At 41.7% G+C, this 23,559-nt stretch overlaps 2 protein-coding genes across 4 annotated transcripts; both read left to right on the top strand.

The window, feature by feature from the left end:
• The first annotated feature begins 272 nt into the window (after positions 1-272).
• On the top strand, positions 273-12,002 carry smad5 (SMAD family member 5). 3 transcript variants are annotated; one of them, XM_041943990.1, is made up of 7 exons: positions 273-494; positions 4,234-5,197; positions 7,112-7,402; positions 8,729-8,836; positions 10,201-10,422; positions 10,521-10,777; positions 10,887-12,002. In XM_041943990.1, exons 2-7 carry the CDS (start codon positions 4,795-4,797, stop codon positions 11,028-11,030), a joined length of 1,425 nt encoding a protein of 474 aa, XP_041799924.1. In that variant the 5' UTR covers positions 273-494; positions 4,234-4,794; the 3' UTR covers positions 11,031-12,002. The 3 variants fall into 3 exon arrangements, with proteins under 3 accessions (XP_041799924.1, XP_041799923.1, XP_041799925.1); XM_041943989.1 differs by lacking the exon at positions 273-494 and adding an exon at positions 878-1,008; XM_041943991.1 differs by lacking the exon at positions 273-494 and adding an exon at positions 1,125-1,228.
• A 1,414-nt stretch (positions 12,003-13,416) lies between these two features.
• Positions 13,417-23,542, top strand: syvn1 (synovial apoptosis inhibitor 1, synoviolin). Its single transcript, XM_041944022.1, has 16 exons — positions 13,417-13,600; positions 15,094-15,245; positions 15,387-15,479; positions 15,625-15,777; positions 16,180-16,228; positions 16,742-16,845; positions 17,870-17,996; positions 18,094-18,193; positions 18,414-18,479; positions 18,966-19,082; positions 19,344-19,501; positions 20,092-20,250; positions 20,477-20,623; positions 21,775-21,958; positions 22,270-22,385; positions 22,494-23,542. Exons 2-16 carry the CDS (start codon positions 15,114-15,116, stop codon positions 22,724-22,726), a joined length of 1,938 nt encoding a protein of 645 aa, XP_041799956.1. The 5' UTR covers positions 13,417-13,600; positions 15,094-15,113; the 3' UTR covers positions 22,727-23,542.
• Positions 23,543-23,559: the final 17 nt, after the last annotated feature.

Genomic DNA, 23,559 nt, shown 5'->3' with positions numbered 1-23,559 from the left:
AGAAATTTTCTGGATGATGACTTTGTAATCTATAAATGGAGGTCTGGTTTAACCACTTTACCACTCGGGTTACATCTCTGCCTGCATGATGGGATGGGAGAGGCAAACACTTCAAGGAAGGAATGAAGAGAATAAAGTTGAATCAATTGTGCCAGTAAATTGGGATGTTGTAATACACTTCAAACTGGGTGTAGGTCGCCCACTGGTGGTTCAACGATGACACTACGTTGACTTTGGAATCTAAAGAGTGAATGAAGAATCCGCACTACCAGCGTTATCCTACCAAGGAGTAGCGGTTCGTGTGCGGAAATGGGTGTGGAATAGCACTCATTAGTTTGTTTAATTAAAATTAAACGGATTAACAACGCCGGGACTGCTGAAGCCTCGAACAAGTGACTACAAAAGACAACAATACACAACAGACCGCAGCGCCCCAGACTGAGTGGAGCCACGGACTTGTGAGACTTTCCATCCAGAGCCGCAGCGCGACCACCGTAAGAATTCCAACTTCATACACCGAAGCGTCAAAAACGTGCCGGGACGACCGGCTCTGATGTTTATTGTGTTACAGGTTCCGCTGCTAGTGTTGTATTTGACGTTTATAATCGTGATAATCTAGCTGTAACTTTCAGAGGTGGAAAAAGTTTATTCGCTGGGAGCATTTCTATTATGTGAGCAAGGAAAACAACTAAATGCTTTTTAGAAGTCAGCATTTACAGCAGGATATAAAGCAGTTGTTATAGTTTATGTTACGGACGCATGTTTAAGGCATCAGTATCCAAATCCCCGTCAGCTGTAACGGCAAAGCGAGCACTAGTTTGTCAGACAAGCGGAGTGATATGCACTCCGCCTCTCCAGTCTACTTGTATCCAGGATCTGGAGGACATGGCACGGGGAGACGGAGGGAAGGAGCTGTGGAAAACGACAGAAAATCTTTAACAAAGCAGGAACTGCCTCTTAAACGTTACAAGAAAACTCATGACTGCGGCTTGCGTGCATTGGTAGAAGGTATGTGACCAAACGAGTATGTAATTGTTTCATTTAAAGAGTGGAAGTGAACTCCGGGGAGATACATCAGCAGGGTACTCTGGGCAGAGGCTCGCCACTTTCCCTCGGAGGGCTGGGCTAACCACTAGCATAGCTTAGCCTCAGTTGTGAGAAGTTCAAAAAGTTTCTGGAATGGAGGAAGAGGAGGAAGGGTGAAGTAGCTTTGGCTAACCGTTAAGAGGTAGAAAATGATCGCGCATGAAGTTATATTTATAAGAGAAAACAATGGCCTAAAACGTTAGGCTCTTAAACAAGGTAGCGATAATTGTTATGAGGCGTTCATGAGTTTAAGCTTAAGAAGTTGTCTTCTGTTAAAGTTGGCTAAGCTAGGTAGCAAATTCTCGAGGTTACTTTCATTAGCTTGCTACATACCACGGTTAGCTAATGCTACTGAGGTAATGCATTATAGTAGCGAAGACTGCGTGTTTTCGTGCTCCAGTTAAATTAGAGCCGCACTAAAAACTATTTTTACTACTGTTTGGGTATTTGTGTAATGTTAGGTGCGTCTCTCTGAATCCCTTTTCTCTCTTTCTCTTGGTGGGGGGTGCTTAACGTTACTAACTTGCTCACCCAATCGTTCTTCCATATTGTCTGCACTTCATACTTGTCAAGCATTTCAGACATATTTCATACAGTCTAGCTGAGGGTTATTCTTATGTTTGTGGTTCGTAGACATTGTTTAAGAGAGAATTGACGGCATTTATTCATTAGTTGAACTCAGACGAGACCAATTGTGACAAACAGCTATTACTGCAGGCCAGTTTACGAGCGATTTTGGATGATTTTTTTTTGTCTGCCACCTCCAGTTAGCGTCTTTTCAAATTTGTGGAGTGGTTTGGGCTTTTTGGATGAGAATTGATTCTCAGTATGAGTTTTATCCCATGGTTTCCAAACAGTCTCCTGGCATGTTGTCTTCGGTTGGAAGTGTCCTGTGGCCTGAACTGTTATAAAATATCTGATTATTTTTTTATTATTATTTTTATTGCCTCTCATAGACAGTAGACATATATAATAAGCATTGCATTTTTCAATATACAGAATATGTTGGTCATACTCTTTAATGTTAATTTAGTTTTTCCATATGCTCTGATGAACCACTGATGATCTGATAATGATAATTTTCATTGCCAGTTAATATGTTGATTATTTTCTCAATTAAACGAGCAGTTGTTTGGCCTAAAACATGTAAGTAACTGGTGATAAATGTCGATCAGCATTTCCCAAAGCCCAAGACGATATCCTCAGATGTCTTGTTTTGTCCAAAAAAAGATACTCAGTTTACTGTCATACAGGAGTCAAGGATGAGAATTTTTACTTCTTTCTTTTATTGAAAAAAATTACTCAAACTGATTAATCAATTATGTAATATATTATAAATAGTTGTTGAGATTTTTAATAGTTGACAACCAATCAATTAATAGTTGCAACTCTAAGTCACAGTTACAGGTACTTTTAAACAATGATAAGAAACTGCGGGACATAAGTTCTCCTGCCAACCCCCTCTCAAATGTGATTTTTTTTTTTAAAGTGTGTGTTCAGTCAAGACTGATTTAATTTTCAGTCTTTGATGGTGAAAATACAAAGAGCTATTCATGTGAACTGTTATCACTTTGCAGAGATGATCGTCTTTATCTGAAGTGATAGTCATTCAGACTCAGATCAGCTTTTGCAGTTGTCCATTCAGGCAGGTTATATCTAGGACATGTTTATTAAACAATAGTTTATGCCTGTTTCAGGAAGATTAGACATGTCCTTATGTTGAAAACTGTCACTCGTCATTGCTCACCCTCTACAATGAACTGATGAATCACTGCTGATCCAGTCTAAAAAAGGCCTTGCATCAGATCTCTGATCAGGTTATGTGGAAACAGCTCCTGCAACCTAGTCTGGTGAATATCAGGAAAAACTTACAGGCTGAATGATTTTTGTGCATGTGTACATGTTCTGCTTTAGGAGGTTTCCCCCTGCTTTCATGTGCATGTAGAACAATGAGCAGTGGAAGTGGGTGCAGTGCTGTTGGACAGCTGTGTGCTGGAAGGGAGGGATCGGGGCAGAGATGGGATGAGGGAGGAAGCAGCTCTTTGTGGTCACATCCTTTTTGACTAAAGCTGGTTTCACAAGCCCCCATACAGCTGCTGCAGGCTCCATGTGTTTGTCTGCTTGCCGGGGCTGCATGATTTGGACAGAAGTGTTACATATCACAGCATGGTTTGTTTAATTAGTCGGTGTATACGTTAGGAAGGCTGACTCAGTCTCACTTCATTAGTAGGTGGGGACGGTATTTTCTGGGTACATCCTGATCCTACATTAATTTTTAAGGTGATGATGCATTATCATGTATTGTGTCTTTTGAGACTGATGGTTGTGCAATGCAGAAATGGCCGATAGTTTTAACCATGATTTTTATCAATAATATCAATGTACTAAGCAAGAGGAGCGGAGTTATTGCAGTTCCATATAAAAAATATATAATATCCGTTATTTTCTTACTAATTTGACTTAAAAATTTATTCAGATTAGTAATTTTCTGTCTGGTGGTAGACAAACTAGACCTTGATTTAAAATATAACAGTTGCTGCTCACATCTCTGCTGGCATCCTCGCCTTTTCTTTTAGTATTATTTTTTCTGCCACTGCCATGTGTCATATAAATATATGACAATATATCAAAGAAAGAGTTAAAATGTTGCTTCAGCACACACCTTAAGCATCATTTTACATGCTCTGGCCATAGTCAAAAATAGCTAGTATATACCATAAATATGTTGACCAAAATTATGTATTTTGGTCATTATGGCATTATGACTCATGTGAAACATTTACCCTCCCTGGTAGACCAACTTGCCAGCTTTACATGTTGGGGGGGGGGGGTTTGGCTGCAAGAGTGTCTCTCCTCATGTGTGTGTCTTCATATGCAAGTTCCAAGTATCCTTCAAGTTCTAAATACAGCAGCCATCAGATAATTGCATCATCCAAATTTCAGCGAGACTGAGTCTCTTTATGGAAATGACATGTCAGATCAAAAAGGGGACAAAGGGCTTTTTGATCACCCTGTTGAGTGAGAATAGTGTTTCACATTCTCTTCTAAGATTTTCACTTTATTCATAATTGGATTATTTTTAAAGAATTTTCATTGTGATATTATTTACAAATGTTAGTAACTCTGCTCTTTTCTGTTTTGCGGAAGGCTGGTGGAGCGCAACACTGACCCTGCATTGGTTGGACAAGTCAATCCAGAGAGGAGCTGGGAGTTGTTGAGAAGTAGTCACATCCTTATTTCTTAGCCTGTCAACTTGCACCAGTGAGACCTGCTGCAGTGTGTCAGTTCGGCAGAGGTCCTGATCTCAGCTCCTGCAGCCTGCACTCCCCCCCCCCCTCCATCAGTGGTGGTGACCCAAGTCCGGACAGCTTGCTGCAGGGCCCTTCCTGAGCAGCAGCAGCTGCGTCCTGCTTGCTGACTCCCCTCCCTCCCCTGCTTCCTGTCCTTGGTCAGACAAGGCTAAACCCTCCTCTCCCCTACCCCACCCCTCATCTCTGCTGGCCTCTCATACTCTCACACACACACTCACATTCACACTCACACTCAAGTGGTCTCTCTTGTTGACCACACGTTCACACACACTGTTTCAGGCTTCTAACGCTGGTTAGAGATCATCAGCAGGGAGCTTGTAGTGCGTTCTTTGTCCCCCTGGAGTGACTGGCTACCGCCACAGAAGTCCTCCCTTTTACCTTCACTACAGCCTCCAGCATGACCTCCATGTCCAGTCTCTTCTCTTTCACGAGCCCAGCAGTTAAGCGCCTGCTTGGCTGGAAGCAGGGAGACGAGGAGGAGAAATGGGCAGAAAAGGCGGTGGATGCGCTGGTGAAAAAGCTGAAGAAGAAGAAAGGTGCCATGGAGGACCTAGAGAAAGCTCTGAGCTGCCCCGGGCAGCCCAGCAAGTGTGTTACCATTCCAAGATCACTGGACGGCCGGCTACAGGTTTCCCACAGGAAAGGTCTGCCTCATGTAATCTACTGCAGAGTGTGGCGCTGGCCAGACCTCCAGTCCCACCATGAGCTCAAGCCCCTGGAGGTATGCGAGTACCCGTTTGGCTCCAAACAGAAGGAGGTCTGCATCAACCCATATCACTACAAGCGAGTGGAGAGTCCTGGTAGGTACTCATGAATAGGGTAGTCAAAGAGATGTCAGGTTATATTTTTTTTATACTGGAAGCTTAACATTCAGCACATGTTGAATAGCTATCTCAGCAAACTATACTTGGATTAACATCTCAAGATATGTAATTACCTTTCCAAATTAGCTTTTAAAAATGTTTTAAAAAGGTTCTGTAAGTCACAGTTATACAAAATCTGTTCATTTGTTGTAACACACACACACACACACACACACAGAGCTGAAAAACAGCATCAGTGCTTTTCTTTTCTTTTTTTTTTTTAACTACTGGAAAGCAGCAAATATGAGAAAGATTAGACCAGTGTGGGGCTGTGCACATCCCTTAGCTCGAGCTCTGACTAAGAGATGGAGCTGGTAAACAATTCCACAAAGGTCAGGAGGCTGTCATCACACGGCCTGTTCCACCCACCCCCTTCATTTCACAGAAAATCAATATCACTAGCTCTTTTGGAGTCTTATTAGATTATATGCTTCAGGCACTCCAGATGGGGTGTGGCATTAGAGAGTGGCTTACTAAATGCATAAACCACTCAAGACTAAACTCCCAGCACATCTCTCTCTCTCTCTCTCTCTCTCTCTCTCTCTCTCTCTCTCTCTCTCTCTCTCTCTCTCTCTCTCTCTCTCTCTCTCTCTCTCTCATTCTCTCTGTCTCTCATTCTCTCTGTCTCTGTCTCTCATTCTCTCTGTCTCTCTCTCTCATTCTCTCTGTCTCTCTCTCTCTCTCTGTCTCATTCTCTCTGTCTCTCATTCTCTCTCTCTCTCTTTCTTTCTCATTCTCTCTCTGTCTCTCTCTCTTTCTTTTGCTCTCTCTGAGTCTGTCTGTCTGTCTGTCTGTCACTCACACACCACATCCCGTACACTCACAGATGACCCTGAGGGGACAGCCTTTCTGACATTAGCCTTTCTGGTTTGGGATTGCCAGCTCTGTATTGACCAGTTCAGGGATACAGATCACATGTCAGTCAGGAGAGACTTAACGTCATAAAATTTAATGCAAAGCTCACTGGGTAGTTTGAAGGGACAGCCTTGGAACCATGACGCATACAGTCAGTTAGGAGATGAAAATCAAGGCTGGGGAAATGCACACTATTCTTTGACAAAGTTGAAAATAAATATGAAGAACCTCTGTGGTTATATCTTTACCAAGGTCTAAAGTGCCTTTTAGGAATGCAAGATTGTTGGTGTTGAGCAGTGTTTTATGTTTTTATGTTACGATCTTTTTTAACAAAACAATCAACAGCTACTTTGTAGGATATTGGCTGTATGTAAACTTATTTCAAAATTAGATCAAAGTAGTATTATATCGTACATTTTCTTAAAATGACATACCTCTGCTGTCGTTGATGTCATGAACATCATATCAAAAAGGTTGCAAGAATAAATGGCTCTTATCAACATATGTTGGCACTACAATGTTTTGTTTGTGTATATTAGAGCTAAAACAATTAACTGATCACTACATCAACTGAAAATTAGTTGGCAGCTTGTTTGATACTTTTAATGATTTAAGTCATTTATCAAGCAAAAACATCAAACATTGCCAAGAAAGCTGGTAGCTGGTAGTTGCAGACTTAGTGTTAGACGTCTTGTGTGTATGCACCAAAGCTACTTTTCCAAGAGCTTGCCCATCAAGGGCTTCTCTTTGCACCATTGGCTGCATTTCCTTGTTAATGGAAGGATACATTATTAACAAGGAAAAGTATTTAAGCACAACGAAAGCCATACTTCAAACAGATTTTCTGGTGAAAGGTGTGTGGTATACATGGGCCCCTAATGTTTGATGATCAATTAGTTTTCTAACTGATAAGGACATAACTTTCTGCCCCTGACTGTGTGCATCATTAACGCCCAACTCATTTTCCTCTCCTGCTGTCTTTATTCCACCAACCAGTCCTCCCTCCTGTCCTGGTACCGCGGCACAGCGAGTTCAACCCACAGCACAGCTTGCTGGTACAGTTCCGCAATCTCACCCACAACGAGCCGCACATGCCCCTGAATGCCACCTTTCCAGAGTCCTTCCAGCAGCCGCATAGTGGGGGCGGCAGCAGCAGCGGCGGAGGAGGCGGAGGTGGTTCTTTTCCCATCTCTCCCAACTCTCCGTATCCTCCTTCTCCAGCCAGCAGTGGTACTTATCCAAACTCTCCTGCCAGCTCGGGCCCTTCCAGTCCATTCCAGCTCCCAGGTACGCCAAATATACTCGTGTACCTGACCCTGAGAAAGATGCCAAACTATTGTGTTTTTGTGGCTTGTTGCTGTCATGTAGCCAGCGACGGGCTAGCTGTTAATAAACACCAGTCTCGGGTGATTTTCATTTTTTAAGTTGTGCAATGGAAGGAAAAATATATTCATAGTGTTGTTTACAAGTAAGTGACAACATTTACCAAATATTCAGGTAAATCCATTTTCATATATCATTACAAAACTCCCAGTCTCGGGACATTTTGGGTGCAATACATTGCATTGACCTGGTGAATAGTTTATTAAAATATCAGACAACTCCATCATTTAAATACCTACTAATAGTTAAAAGCCATGCGTGATACACTCCATGACAATGCAATAAAAATGTTCTTCTTAACAGTTCTCTAACCAGGTCAAGTTATTATTTTCATCCAAATCAAGCTACACCCCTAAATGAGAACAAAGGAAATGCCAGCTAAGCAGTGTCCACCAGAGCCAGGGCTGCTGGCTGCTGTCAAGGCACCAACTCAGTGGACCAGGCAGCCTTTCTGTCTCATTGTTACTGACTAGAGGCAGAAAAGATAAATTAAACACAAAGACATATCACTTAACTGGGCATTGCTTTCTATTCCGTTCAATAGTCTTGGTATATTGTAACTGACTTTTTGGATTATATTTGTATTTTGGTGGGTGTGGTTTTACTGCTGCTGTGTGTGTCTGGTGACTAGTGCTCTGTTCTGCTCCAGTCGAGATCTGCTGACACATGCGGTGGCAGCAGGCAGCCAGGCAGAAGAAGTTTTTAATGGCAATTTAGGATTTTAGGATTTGAGCTTATTTGTGTTGAAAAGCCCTGGTGTTCATTGTCTGTATTCACAAGCATCATTATTGTCGAAATGTCCTCACTGCTATCTAAGTGGAGGTTTCCTGCATTGTTTTGTCCCGTGTGCCTCAATATGGGTTTGGAAAGCTCATAATGCATCTCTGTCGGGAATTGGTTAAAATGTGGCTTAGCAAGTGAGGAATAAGTGAAATCTGACACCATTTCTAGGGTACAGATCCTGTCATGATTGTTGGAGTCTAGGGAGTCTTGGGTGTGGGTGGGTGTGTCTGTCTGTGGGTGGGACACACATTTATTGGAGATGGCTTGTCCAATTTGGGACAATAGCTGTGTCCCCAAACTGATAGTTGGGTCAGTGGTCGACAGTTAGGCTTAGGGTGGGTAAGTCTCCAGGAAATGAATATAAGTCTGTGTCCCCAAAAGACCCGCCTGTACTTGCTGGCTGCAACAACGGGTCTCATCCTCACTAACTGCTCTCTTATGTCTCAGCTGACACCCCACCCCCAGCCTACATGCCTCCTGATGAGCAGCTAGGCCAGGAGAGCCAGTCCATGGAAACAAGCAGCAGCCTGGTGCCACCGAACATGACCAGAGGAGGTAAGGAGTGCACCCAATTACAATAACAATAGAACTACTTAAAAATATACAGAATATCCAACAGCAAAAGGGTGGATTACCTATCAGGAAATCAATTTTGAAGGCTGATGAAAATCCAAGATTTTGCCCAGCAGTTTAGAGTCTACTCTGTTGAGGCCCAATTTGACTGCTGCAGCTGAATGCCGGGCACTACCGATGCACGATGCAGAGCTGCAAATCTAAAGCAAGGAGCAGCTTTTCTGTTTAACTGTTTTCTTGAGCTGCAGGTCTCTCACCATCTTCCATCAGCAGAGTGATCACACAAACAATTACAGTGCTTTCACAGCTTCATATTGTGGCGCAGTTCATCTCATTTCCACTGGATGTCTGCACCTTGCAGGCTCACAAAAGGGCATTCATGGACAAAGCAGGCTTCCCTGCTTTTGTTGGTGTAATTGATGGGAAAATTATGTTTACGCCAGTATGATTGTATTCATAATTGCACCATGTTGTAAAAGAGATTAAATTCTATCCTATCAATCTCACTGGCCGTTATCACTAAGAATGTGTCATTTCTTTTTATTAACCAATCACACCTTTTAAAAGTATGCGTTATAACTGGTAATGGGGTCAACTGCACAGATAAAAGTTTTTGTCCCTTCCTTGCTCAGAGTTGCTCTTAGATTAATTTTCCTGAGTCGCCCCTAAGATAGGACTGCTTTTTAGAAAGTGAGTAGCACTCTGAGAGGACTTTGAGCATGTCTGTGGATATTGCCCCAGATCAGATGTACAGTGAGAGGGAAGGAGGGAGGAGAGTAATGGAGTGTAGTGTTATGTGCACTTTCTGTGATTCAACTGAATAACAATAACTGCAAAGGTCAAAATGAAAAAAATAAGTAATTGCAAATCTCGTACAATGTAGTTTAGGGATTTAGTTGTCTTTAATTTGTTCATCTTTGTATCATATGCAAGAGTACAATACTACTACTTGTGGCTCTCGTTAACTACACTCAACCATTTAACCTCGTCAATTCATCAATCCAGTCTCAATGGCCTTATAAGACTTTAGAAGTGTTAATGTATTGGTAACCTGTATGATTTTATGTTTAGTTTTGTTTGAACTGTGAGGAATTTCAGAGTTGCTCTTTGTTTGTTTTTTGATAATGGAGACCATAGACATCTGTGCACTAGTAATAGCCACATAGTGGTGAATTTGCATACAGCCATGGGACTGCTCACAATAATAACTTAAAACACATGGCTTTGGTAGATGCATCTTAATCAATGTCTTATGCCTTCTGGAAGATTTTTGTGTGTGGAAAGATGTCATCAGCTAAGTTTATGACTCACCTGTTTTTATCCGACCTGTTGTTGCAATATTCTAGATGTGCAACCAGTAGAGTACGAGGAGCCGAGCCACTGGTGCTCTATTGTCTACTACGAACTCAACAATCGTGTAGGTGAGGCTTACCATGCCTCATCAACCAGCGTGCTGGTGGATGGCTTCACTGACCCGTCAAACAACAAGAACCGCTTTTGCCTCGGACTGCTGTCCAACGTCAACCGTAACTCAACAATCGAGAACACCCGCAGACACATCGGCAAAGGTATGACTAACATTCGCACACAGCAGAAGAGGCAAGTTGGTGAGGTGTACATTTTGCTTGGATATCCTGACCATCAGGTGTCTGTCTCTGTTTACCAGGAGTGCACCTGTACTATGTAGGAGGGGAGGTGTACGCAGAGTGCCTCAGTGACACCAGCATTTTTGTCCAGAGCCGTAACTGTAATTACCACCACGGCTTCCACCCCACTACTGTCTGCAAGATCCCCAGTGGATGTAGCCTCAAGATTTTCAACAACCAGGAGTTTGCTCAGCTTCTGGCGCAGTCAGTCAACCATGGCTTTGAGGCAGTGTATGAGCTTACGAAGATGTGTACCATTAGGATGAGCTTTGTCAAGGTATGAACTAAATAGGAGGTGGGGAGGACACAAGCAGGCACAGTTTCACATCTCTAATTTTCTCTTTTAACATCATTATCATTGTTAAATTTGTCCTGCCTCCTCACAGGGCTGGGGAGCTGAGTATCACCGACAGGATGTCACCAGCACCCCCTGCTGGATTGAGGTGCATCTGCATGGGCCCCTCCAGTGGCTGGACAAGGTGCTAACACAAATGGGTTCACCTCTCAACCCAATCTCCTCTGTGTCCTAATGATGGACTTGCGGGAGCTTTGGGGAGATTCTTTCGACTTTTTCTTTCTTTCTTTTTCTTTTTTTTTTCACTTTTCTCCCCCTCAGTGATTTATAATTTAAGGTGGTCTTAATGGCTGAACTGTTTACACATAACTTTGGGAAGGGACATTGAACTCTGGCTGGAAATTGAACAGCAGCAGCAGCAGCAGCAGCCGGAATTGTTAAGACAGTGTAATGTTACAAGCAAATACCTGGAGAAAGAGAGTGATGAGGAATTCCCAAATGGCAGTAACGACATGGACACACTACTGCTTGACAATGCTATAACACTTGGAAGAATTGAGAGCTCCATTGTCAAGCTTGAATCTGTCAAATGTTAATTTTTGCATCAAGTTTTATTGTTTTCACAAATGTTTTTATCTCTCTGTATGTAGTTTTTAATGAAGCTGAACCGTGTCACTACTCTGCCTTATGTCCAACAGACGAATTGGAATTTTACTGAACACTTTTCTTACATTGTTGTCTCAATGTCAGATATTTACAATAAAATATAGATACGATTATGTTTACCATTAGACTCAGATATAACAAATGCTTTCTTTTTATAGTCTCTACTGCTAGAAATGAACACTGAGCTACTGCCTTTAAGAGAAAGGTATGTATGCCAACCTGATAGTTTTTGATATGGGAGATCAATCACTGAACATGTTTTAACATGCCATAAGCTAACAACATTGTGAATGTTACATCTATTGCAATAGAGGTAGTCATTTATGATATAATCAGACAATGGACATCATCATTATTGATTCTTGTTGTACTCTTGAGTTCAAGTAAGAGTGACTGTATTCTCCATACTCACCATATTAACAATATTGTGCACTCATGGATTTTTGTGGAGGCTTATTAAATTTTGGCGTGGGTACTGAGGCATTATGTTGATAGATAATTGACTTCATTAGCTCAATGAAATAAACAGGTTATTTGGTAACAATGATTATTTTGTCTGTCTGGTTTTTAAGGTAATACTTTACAAGATGCAAACAAAAACATCTTGATATACATGATCATTGTGGAACTGTGTTGAATCAGGATGGACTGACAGTAAGAGCAATAATACCAGGCATGATTATAGATGTAAACATAGATTAATTCTGGTAAAGGAAAGCCTGATGATAGATCTCCAACACATCACCATCCAAATTTGTCTAGTGATTGGTTTGCTTTTTATTATACTTGTTTGAATAGCTGCTATTCGATACAGATAGCCTACTTTATTGATCAGCTAAGGGAAATTGCAGTGTTGCAGCAGCAACTCATGCATCACAAAACACACATGGCTTACTTTATGAGTTGAAATACATATATATGTAACAAATACAAATAGAATTAAGATAAAAGCTCTCTTAGTGCAAATTAAAGTTTAATGTGCAAAGTCCCTCAGGAGGTAAGTCTCCTCTCCTTGCACAGAGGAGAGTTATTGTATAGCATTATTCCAGCAGGTAAGATTGACTTTCTGTAGCTGTCCTTACAGCAGGGCTGAAGAAGCTTCCAACTGAAAACACTTTGCTGTGTTTAAGTAGGTCACAACCAACTCTAGGGGCTCCAGAGTAGTCCCCAGGACAGAGCCAGCCTTCCTAATCATTTTATTCATTTTCTGTAAATAGTCTGTTAAATAGTCTTGGTATATTGTAACTGTGACTTTTTGGATTATATTTGTATTTTGGTGGGTGTGGTTTTACTGCTGCCCACCAGTTCCCTATACGTACTCAGTCTCCTCTCCACCACTGACGCACCCCACAACTGCAGGGTCATCAGAGAATTTCTGCAGATGACAGAGTTGTAAATTGTGCTGGAGGTCTGAGGTGTACAGTGTAAAGAGGAAATGTGAGAGTATATTCCCCTGCGACAACTGGATTTTAATCACTGAAATGTTAGAGCCTATTTGTGTTTTCTGTAAAGCTTTCAGAGAATCAATAAAGCTACTGTGGCTCAATAACATTGTTCTTCATTATATGTAACTAAATATTATTTAAAAAAGAAAGATCACACCTTAACCGACCAGATAGTAAATTCTAAAATCACTCAAACAGTATAGTGTATCAGCATCAGAGACAGTATTAGTATTATCACTGACAACTTCCCATTGGTCCACGTTGGTATTTACCGTAAAGCTCCGAAAAGGTGGGATACCCATCATTACAAATACAAGTTAGATTTAAAAATACAACTCATAAAATTATCAACTTTAAATACATAAAAGAATATATAATATAATATACAAAGAGAATGTGTTTTTTCTAACTGCTTTACACCAAGTAATTAATAGAAAATAGGTAACATGTCATTGATGCCTGAAGTTGCATTTGCGTCAAATTACCGTAGCAGCCGGATGTGAGGTGGCTCCCGAGGAGCAAGCCAAAGATAAACACGTAGCCAGACAAATAGGGGCAAGTATAATAAATACTATAGAGAGGTTACGGTGAAACGCTCGATATGGAGTAGCTGTTAAGAATATAGTGAGTTAAGCAGGCAAGGAGACATCCGTAAAGTTAACCAAGGACCACGTCTTCCGCAGACATCGAGTCGGTGAGTCCCGCAGAGTACTAACAGCTGTAACGTTACCAGCTAGCTAGCTAATATTAGCTAGCACTAGCTGACTACCTATATAGCATAACGTTACCTGTCTTTGACAGTTAGGTAGCCTCTGGGGAAAAGTAACGTTACTAATACGGAGAAATATATATTCAGATTTTCGAGTAGTATGTGACTGGCCTACTATCTTAAGTTCATCTCTGGCTTGGGAAGCTCTGACGAGGTTAGCCGGATTTCTGAGACTTAATTTCCCATATTAGCATTAATGTTAGCGAGCTAAGTTAGCTAAAACAGCTACCCATTCTCCAGGAAGGCAACGTCAAATGTTGGTCTTTCAGATAATGTGAGAAATGTAGACTAGGAAGGAGTGATGCAGTAGCTGGGAGTGTACACGTTCACGAAGAGCACTTTACTGCTGAGCATCTACGCAGGCGACAATAAAACCAAGCAATATATACTATATTCACCTAACACTTCTGCTGTGAGATATTGTCATTTATTGCTTCATCAGTTATAGCCTTTAATGCATCAGCTGTTTAAAAAGTGATAGATTGCCGTACGAAGTATTTTCCTATGAAATCCTATATCTGAACGCTTATTATAATGTGCTTATCAAACCAGAATACTAATTTTAAAGGGTTTTTTGTAGTAACTTAAGGACTGAGACTTGGTTTCCAGCCTCAAACTAAACACTTTTGTTCACCTGGCAGCTCTGTGTTTTCTCACCATTACCTGAACTTACTCAAACAGTTGCAAAGGCTTTCTGTTGGTTAGCTGTGTCCAATTAACACTCCAGAGTAAGTGTATGTGTGTAATGGAAGGCACACATGTGACAAGGCCGCGGAGGAAATCCTTACACTGTTTGTTTGAAATACAGAAAAACATAGCACCTTGTTTCCAAATGCATTGCTTCCACTGGAGTAAATCATTTAAGTTTTGAGTTGTAACTTTATCCATTAACCTGTGGCTGGATTCTGAACCGATGACCCTGAAATTGATTTTTTCAGTTATAGTGTCACCCCATGACAGGAAACAGACACTCCTCTTTCTAACAATTACAAACACACAAGAATAGACACAAAGGATCAGTGTGGCTGCATCTTCTGTCCCACCTCCAGATATCATAATTATATCTTTTTGATTATTATGTTTTACCCTGCAAGAGTTGAGAGGCACCATCTATAAACTGAGAGATAGTATGCAAGCGATGGGGTGGGACTATTTTTCTAAGATGTTTTTGAATTAGATTGCAGAGCAAACATCTCATTAGGAGGACTGGCAGGCTCTCAAGGCTTTAGCAGCCACTTGTTTTAAATATATGTTTGTAGATGATGAAAAAATGTGGAGTAAAATTAAGATAGATGAAAAATAATTCCTTCCAGTGAAATGTTACCCTTTATTTGCATGTTGCTCCGCTACATCAGTCAGCTTTCACATGCAACAACTTTCTTCGTCTTTTCTCCCTTCATCTGTTTCCCTCTCCACAGTATCTGTAGCTGAGTCCAAAATGGTACGAGCAGCCTTTGTGACTGCTACCAGTCTGGCATTGACTGGGGCAGTGGTGGCACATGCTTACCTCCTCAAACACCAGTTCTACCCGACTGTGGTCTACCTCACCAAGAGCAGCCCCAGCATGGCGGTAAGAGCAGTGCTAAAGTGAAGTAAAATCTTCAGTGTGGTTTAAAAATTTGGAATAACGTCTTAAAATTTAACAGTATTTCCTGAAAGGCTTCAACAGTGACAAATCAGCTTTTGGTTTCTGTTTTGGTTCTGGTATCAGGTGTTGTACATTCAGGCCTTTGTGTTGGTGTTTCTGCTGGGAAAGTTCATGAGGAAGGTCTTTTTTGGACAGCTAAGGGCTGCAGAAATGGAGGTAGAGTTCTGTTTATATTTATGACTAACCATAACCCACATTCAGTTTAATATTTAACACACCGTGTCAGTCGTAAATGAGAACAATGCATCTAATCAGCCCCTTTGTTTATGTGCAATCACATGTCTTTCCTCGCCACCATCAGCATCTCATTGAGCGCTCCTGGTACGCGGTGACCGAGACGTGCCTGGCTTTCACTGTGTTCAGGGATGACTTCTCCCCCCGCTTTGTTGCCCTCTTCACCCTCCTGCTCTTCCTTAAGTGCTTCCACTGGCTGGCTGAGGACCGGGTGGACTTTGTGAGTGATGAGGGAGAAACCACTTCTTCATCTTATGTAGTGCAGAGTGTGCTTAATCCATATACAGGCCATTGTTTAAAGGTAGAAAGGAACAGATGGTACATGACTAGCATATCCTACCACAGTTGGTTGTTATTTGACATTGCAGCTGATAATTCTTTTACAAATATAGTGTTAAGGGCCCTTACTGTGAGTTCCTCTTAAAACTATTTCTAGTGAAAAGCATTGTTGCACATGTTGCAGTTTTCTGTGCTCCTGTTGTGATGTTAGCAATTGTATATACAGTGATCATTCAGAATCATTGATGATTCAACTTTTTGATAGACATAAGTGGCTGCATGCATGTTTTATGTAACTTGTAAATAATGCTTATGTCTGTGTTTTGAATCCTTTTTCTGTCAGATGGAACGGAGTCCAAACATATCTTGGCTTTTTCACTTTAGAGTATTATGTAAGTACACATTAGCAGAAATCATTCTTTCCTCCTTTCCGTGTTGGCTTTATTTCATCTTTGGCTTCTCTCTCTATCTCTGTTCAGTTGCTTCTACTTATGAAACAAGTCTAAATGAAACTGTATGCAAATCATTGCAGGACAGGTGCACCACACCAGAATGGTTGACAGACAAGTTTTTCTGAACACTAATAGGAAGCCTTCTCCTTCAGTCATCTTGTCAGACTTAGTCGGGCTACATTTTGCCTATTCTATTTGAACTCTGGATAACATGTAACTGTCAGGAAGCTTTGGCCATTTCCAGTTGCATTTCCAGAATCAGGCCCAGTGGCTATTGAACCAACTATCCGTCAGATACTTAGAAAATCAGAAACTTAGAGAGTCAGAAAAGATGCTGAACGTACTTGTTTATCTTGAGCAAAAACAAAGGTATTGTCTTCTGTGTTTCTGTGGAGTGTCTACAGGTTGGTAATGCAGCCCCCTTACAGATTTGCTGTTCTTCATTTCCTGCAGCTCTCATGGGACTGTTGGGTGTCCTGGACTTCCTGTTTGTCAACCATGCCTGTCACAGCATCATTACCCGAGGAGCCTCAGTGCAGCTAGTTTTTGGATTTGAGGTTTGTCATACTTCAGTTGAATCTGAGTTTGAGCTCAGTGTTTTTAACTGTAGAAAAACAACCCATCTGTGGTCATTTCCAAAGCTTATTCCTTCATTCTTGTATTCTTTTCATTGATAGGCTGATACCTTGATTTCATTTCTTTCTTTTATGATTTTAAAGGTTTATTATTGTGGTAGTTAGTCTTTGGGCATGTGTCATTTTGATGCACTACTTCATCAGAAATGAACTAAGAACAGATGAGTGGAGGACATTTTGTCTGACATGACACCTGTCTCCTCACACCGTCACATTAATTTGTTTTGTTTTGTTTTGTAGGAATCATTTCCAGTTGTATATTTTTTCTTTTTTTATTTCAAAGTTTCACTCTCCCTAAACTTTTGATAATAATCATTTGCACTTTCATGGTCATGTGTGTGGATATTTTTTAAAACAGATAAAATCTCCCTCTGTACACGCTGGAAAGCAATTCTAACTGCTCAAATAAGCATGTCGGGCCAGTTTATGGTGATAAAGTCTTAATCAAAATTCTGAGCATGAACAATGAGCCTATTTTCTTTTGACTCCAGTAATTTAAATACACAAACAATAAAGGTTAATTATTTATTAATTTAGAATTATTAAACACCTTTTATGGTACCCAGATTAGTAGTGAAAACCAAACATAAACTAACCAGTAGTCTGCCCTTGTTTCAGAAGCATGCTCATTACACCAAACAATAACAGACATGCACAAATTGAGATGATGACGTCATTCTTTCTCAAATGCTCAGTTTAACTTATGCATATGGATCAACAAAACAAAAAAATCTGATCACTAAAAGGCATTAAAATCTCCCCAAATCTCCTTTTAAGTGACCTAAAACACTGTTTGCAAGTGCACAAGAGGCCCAAACACAGATCAGAATGTTTTGCAAAACATCTATATACGTGTGGTCACTTTACTTGTCACTTCAATGAGATCATACACAAAAAGAAGATTATACTTCTAAATGTCTGCATCTCCTCTCTCTGTGCCCCCCAGTATGCCATCCTGCTGACCATGGTGCTGACGACCTTCATAAAATACCTTCTGCACACGATTGACCTGCAGAGTGAGAATCCTTGGGACAACAAGGCGGTCTATATGCTCTATACTGAGCTCTTCACAGGTACTGTATTCAGCTGCAGATCAAATTGTGATGCTGGAATATTATTTTTCCCTCAGCTGTTGGCAGCCATGCTCAAAGATTTCTTCATTCATTCCAGGTTTCATCAAAGTGCTCCTGTACATTGCCTTCATGACCATCATGATTAAGGTCCACACCTTCCCCCTGTTTGCCATTCGGCCAATGTATCTGGCTATGAGGTGAGCAGCTTTGTGTCTGTGTGCGCACCTCCGTGTGTGTCTGTGTGTATGTTGGGGGGGGGGGGTTTCATTGTTAAATTCACTATTCAACTTTCTTTAGGTGCGGGTCACATTTTCATAATATTTGATGAATATTTATTTTTATGGAATGGGAGTTTGGTCACGGGATATGTTATATAGGCATGTTTTGAGTTTGGTATTGTTCTCCTTTTTCTGTCAGGCAGTTCAAGAAAGCTGTAACAGATGCTATAATGTCTCGGAGAGCCATCCGCAACATGAATACACTGTGAGTAACGTTTCCTGAGTGCACCATGTTGTATTTGTGAAAAATTTTACTTTGCACTGCATCTTTCTTTTTAATCTAGAAATCATTTGATGAGACAAAACAGTCAAGTTGAGTGTTATGGACTAAAGCCGGTATGCAAATGAATGTCCGTTCTCTGTTTAGTGTTAGTGTTTTTTTTAGAGGAAAGCACAGTAACTTTGGCAAGCTCTTGCTTGAGTGGTAACAAACCTGTATAATTTGTCTGATGCACAGACACAGTATATTTTAGCTGTTGAGCCAGCCATATGTACATTTAATTTGGTTAGTTAGTGTTTGTTGTCTGTAAGCTCTTCTTTCAGGACACTATTCAGTGATGCTCTGATCTTTAGCCAGGGATATTTTGCAAATACACAATATATGTAGACATACAGTACAACCCCGATTAAAACCACAGCTAATTATTAGGCTAGAATAACTGTTTCTCTCCTCATTTTTGCCTCTGCTCAGATACCCTGATGCTACTCCTGAAGATCTGCAAGCCTCTGACAATGTCTGTATCATCTGTCGAGAGGAAATGGTCACTGGAGCCAAGAAACTGCCTTGTAATCACATTTTTCACTCCAGGTAAGCCGCACAGTCAAGAGTCTGACTCAGCAGGAAAGATTTTAGACTGCAAACAAAGGAAACAATGTAGGTGTCAGATGTGGTCAGCATCTACAGTAACTGAAGTGACACACACTTCCTGTATTTTAACAGTGAACAGGTCAGTGTGGCAAATAAAACATGACTTAAAAGAAGAACCTTTAGTACTGTGTTGTGTTTCAAGGTTGCTATTTGTTTGTTGTTGTGGTGTAATGTTGTGTTGCCTTCCTCTCCTCCCCACAGCTGCTTGCGCTCCTGGTTCCAGAGGCAGCAGACCTGCCCTACCTGTCGCATGGACGTCCTCCGCGCATCTAATAACAATCAGACTCCAGCGCCGGCCCAGGCCCCACCCGCTGCCCCTGCTGCCCCCGCTAACGCCCCCGCAGCCCCACCTGCCAACGGTGAGAGTCAAAATCCGTACACACAAGCACTTCCTGCTTCAGTCAGCACTACACAAAGCCTACCCACACCTTAATTATTTGCAGTGCAGAACGCATGTCATGTGGGCGCCCTCAGCTGTAAAAAACAATGTGCAAGAGTAAACCAGAGTGGAAAAATGCCCTTAATGAAATAATACAATGCTAGACTTTCCAGTACCTGAGAGTAATATTTCACCTGAGTACATATACCTAATGCTAGCAGGACTGTTTAACCATTCATCAGCTAGAAGTCACTTTGTGTAGAACCTTTAATGACGATAAAATTCAGATGGTGCAAGTTTTTTGTAGAAAAATCAAGACAATCCTGGTGAAAAATGGCGCAGTGTTAAATTCACACATCTGATCTTACTGGCTTTAAGCTTAGAGAAACTAGTCCAGAAATCGTGGTTCAATATGGTCATTATATGGTACTTTTCTTACTTAACTAAGTAGTCTTGCTGCACATGTTGACCACTTTGCAGATAATATGAATTGTGTTTCCTCTGCTAAATACATATTTGGACCCTGTTCTATGGTTGGTAAGGATCTGTTTTGTTCCGTTTCCTCACCAGTGGCACCTGGCATGTTACCTGGCTTTCCTCCTGGCATCTTCCCCTTCTGGGGTCCCTTTCCTGCAGTGCCTCCTCCTCCTCCTCCTCCTGCTGCAGCAGCTGCAGCACCCGGTGCCACCGATGCACCACAAAGCAGCACAGAGGCTACACAGGCAGCTGGTATGGACACCTCATGCTCTCCTGCAATAAACAACCTCAATTTTCCACACCACAAAAAGGAAATCAAGCCCCAAGTATCCAAAACAGTTAGCTAATTCTATGTTTTATTCTTTACCGATACTAATGTTACTGGTAGTTTCAGTGCACCTGGAATGTTGTTTTGTTTTATTTTCTACTCTGGTATAGCTTGACATTGCCTGAAAATGTTGTGTGTTTGGTTCATCAGGTACCAGCCAGCCCACCTCTTCCACTGCAGACACCACAGCAGCTGCTGATGCTCCAGGATCAGCAATTCCAGGCTTCCCCTTCTCCTTCCCCCCTCCTCCCTTCCCCACTGCACCATGGCTGCCCATGCCACCACCTCCTCCCTTCAGTAAGCACAAATAGACTGCTATAGGCAAGACTGTTGCCCTGTGCTCTTCTGTAAGGATAGAAATAATGAGACATTTACACTTTTCTATAGGAGATAGTATTGTCTTACTTATTCTATCAGCCTTTGTTTGAGGAAATGCTCAGCATTACTATAGCAACAAACTATAAGGTCACACTGTGTGAAAGTCCCTCTCTGCAAAAACAAGAAAAAAATCAATAAAACCAGGGAAACGTTGCTTAAAATAAGCAAAATTATCTGCCAACTGGACGGCAAGATTTGACTTGTCTACATTCAAAGAAATTCTGACTTCCACAAAGCAGTTTTGTTCTTGTCAGTGTTGATCGAACACCTTTATAATTCTGGAACTTTTCAAGCATTAAGCCGCTCAGAACTATTAAAAAAAACCTCAGTAACAAGTTACAATATCTTATTAAAATAATAAAGGATGAAAAATCTTTAAACAAGTGAAATGCTCCTGCATTAAAACTGCCTGATAAGAAGATATAGCTTGTCAGACAAAAAACAAGCTTTTAATGCCTTGATTGAAGTTATTTCATCTTACTTAGACTTCACTTTTTGCAGTTTGGGCATTTCTCAATGCATGTACAACACTTTTCTGTCAAAAATCTGTTCATTCTGTTCCCAGTAGTCAAGAATATAGGTCAAACAATCATGAATCTGCCTCAGCTGCTGAGGTTAGATCATGTGATGCTGAACCTCAGCACTTCTGGTTTATTCTATCACATTACTGTTTGCTGTAGTAGAGCTAGTGGATGTCTTCAAATGACTGTAGATTTATCTTTATTTGGTTTGCCAGACTTGCATAGTGTGAGGTGATTCAAGACTGAAATCTGAAAGTGATCCTGCCTGTTGGGAGTTTACTACAGTTAACACACTCAGCTGCAGCAACTTGATAATGGTGAAGATGAACTTCATTTGTAGAGCTTTTCCAAATCCATTTACACATGCTCCAGACAAGGCTGTTCCTCATACAGCATGTATATTGCCAAGTCTTTGCTAACTTACCCAGCCTGCACAAGAGTCATATGACATGGCAAGCAGTTTCTTGAGCCCGTGCCAGTGCTATTTTAGCTAAGCTGAAGTTTGTTTCCCGTGGACCAATTTGTATTAATGCCCCCTCTCGCCTCCAGTGTCATCAATGCCTCCTCCTCCTCCGTCTCTGTCGCGGCTGTCAGAGGAGGAGCTGAGGGAGCTGGAGGCAGAAGGCCGACGGGGCCTTGAGGCCAGGCTCCAGTGTCTTCAGAACATCCACACCCTGCTAGACGCCGCCATGCTCAACATCCACCACTACCTCAGCACCGTCGCCACACTCACGTAACCGAGCCTTCTCTAGCTGAAGTTGCATATTCTCTATCGTTTGTCTTGAATTGGGCATTAGATGCAGCTAGCCTTCTCATGCTTTAGCAACATTTCCTAATCATTAAGATCTATTTAAAGAATTAAGGTTTAAAATAAAAGTAATATGTGGAAAACATTTGAATACATTTTTTCATCAAGTGAGTAATACAACCAAGCGGCCCAATTTTTACAGATGAAAAAAAAAATGAAACAAAGCTTACCGTTGAGCCAAAATGCATTTTTCGGTTGAATGTTTCATTGGCCCTCTGCCGCTGTGTTCTCCACAGTCCTCCTCGGGCTGAGGGCAGCACTGGAGGAGCCAGCGGGACAAACCACGCTGCTTCATCTCCTGCAGCAGGCGGTAGCACAGGCAGTGCCAGCCAGGAGAAGGACTCTCCCACCTGTAAGTTAACTGACAGCTCACATCAACTACTAAGACAACAAAGACGATTTAATAGAAAATCTTGGACCCTGATTCAGTGTTTTTTTTTTTTTTCCTCCCCATTTCCAGCTGAGCAGGTGGACGGAGCTACAGTCTCCTCCCAGCCAGCTGACTCTACTTCTGCCGCCTCGGACACAGAAAGACATGAAACGATGGACGAAGGCGTGGTGGTGCTGGGGGAGGACGGAGAGCCCAACGCTGCTGAGCTGAGGCGGCGCCGCCTTCGTAAGCTAGAGACGGCAGCAGCAGCATCATCATCATCATCATCATCATCATCATCTCCCCCCCCTCCAGACAACTGATCCAGGTGTTCTGACTCAGACATATTGCTCTGGACCAACAGGAACTCTGAGCTGATTGGTCGTTGCTTTGGTTCCTCATTGCCTCTCTTCCTCGTGGCTCTCGCCTTCCACAGGCTCAGGTTCCTAACTGTGTCGAGTTGGACTCAGGCTACCAGGGGATGATCTTTACCGCTTATCTGGACTGCTGCTGTGTCAGAAAGCAATAGCACGACTTTTTTTTTTTTTTTCTTTTGCCTCCCCACTCCCCCTAGAATGACTACTGCAATAAGAGTACTGCAGGTGTTTGTAAGTTAATCAGGTGGAAGAATTCTCATTTCAAACCTACTTATTCAGTCAGTGTGCGAGAGACGGCGTTTAGATTTGTGTTTGGTAGTTTTACTGTCAGTGAGGTCTTTGCCTGCACTTCAATTTTTGTTTCATTCAGCTTTCTTCAGAATGAAGGTGGTCCCATTCGTCACACCACATCAACACACAGCACCTGGATCAGTGACAGATTCAAATCAATGGAAGTCAGTCAACTCCTCTGGCTCTGGCTTTGTTGTTCTTTTACATTCATCACTGTTCTGTTGCCACTGTAGACGTTGTAACATACTGATTTATTTGAATGTGTACATACTGTATAAAGAGTTTTAATAGGATGATCTGTACATAATGCAGAATAAACTGTCCGACTGGAATGGCAGCGGCACAACTCGTATGTTGGTTTGTGTGTTCACAAACTGATGCCATAGAGGTGGGCCTGGGGGTCAGGATCCTCCGAAGGGTCTCATTGTGAATGAGTGGTCATGAGATGATTAAAGGAAAAGTTACATCTGTTACAAAATGCTTTATTT

The sequence above is a fragment of the Chelmon rostratus genome, chromosome 9 (assembly GCF_017976325.1).
Source record: "Chelmon rostratus isolate fCheRos1 chromosome 9, fCheRos1.pri, whole genome shotgun sequence".
Lineage (NCBI taxonomy): Eukaryota > Metazoa > Chordata > Actinopteri > Chaetodontiformes > Chaetodontidae > Chelmon > Chelmon rostratus.
The sequence above is the reverse complement of the archived record's forward strand: the minus strand, read 5'-3'. Positions and strand labels throughout refer to the sequence as shown.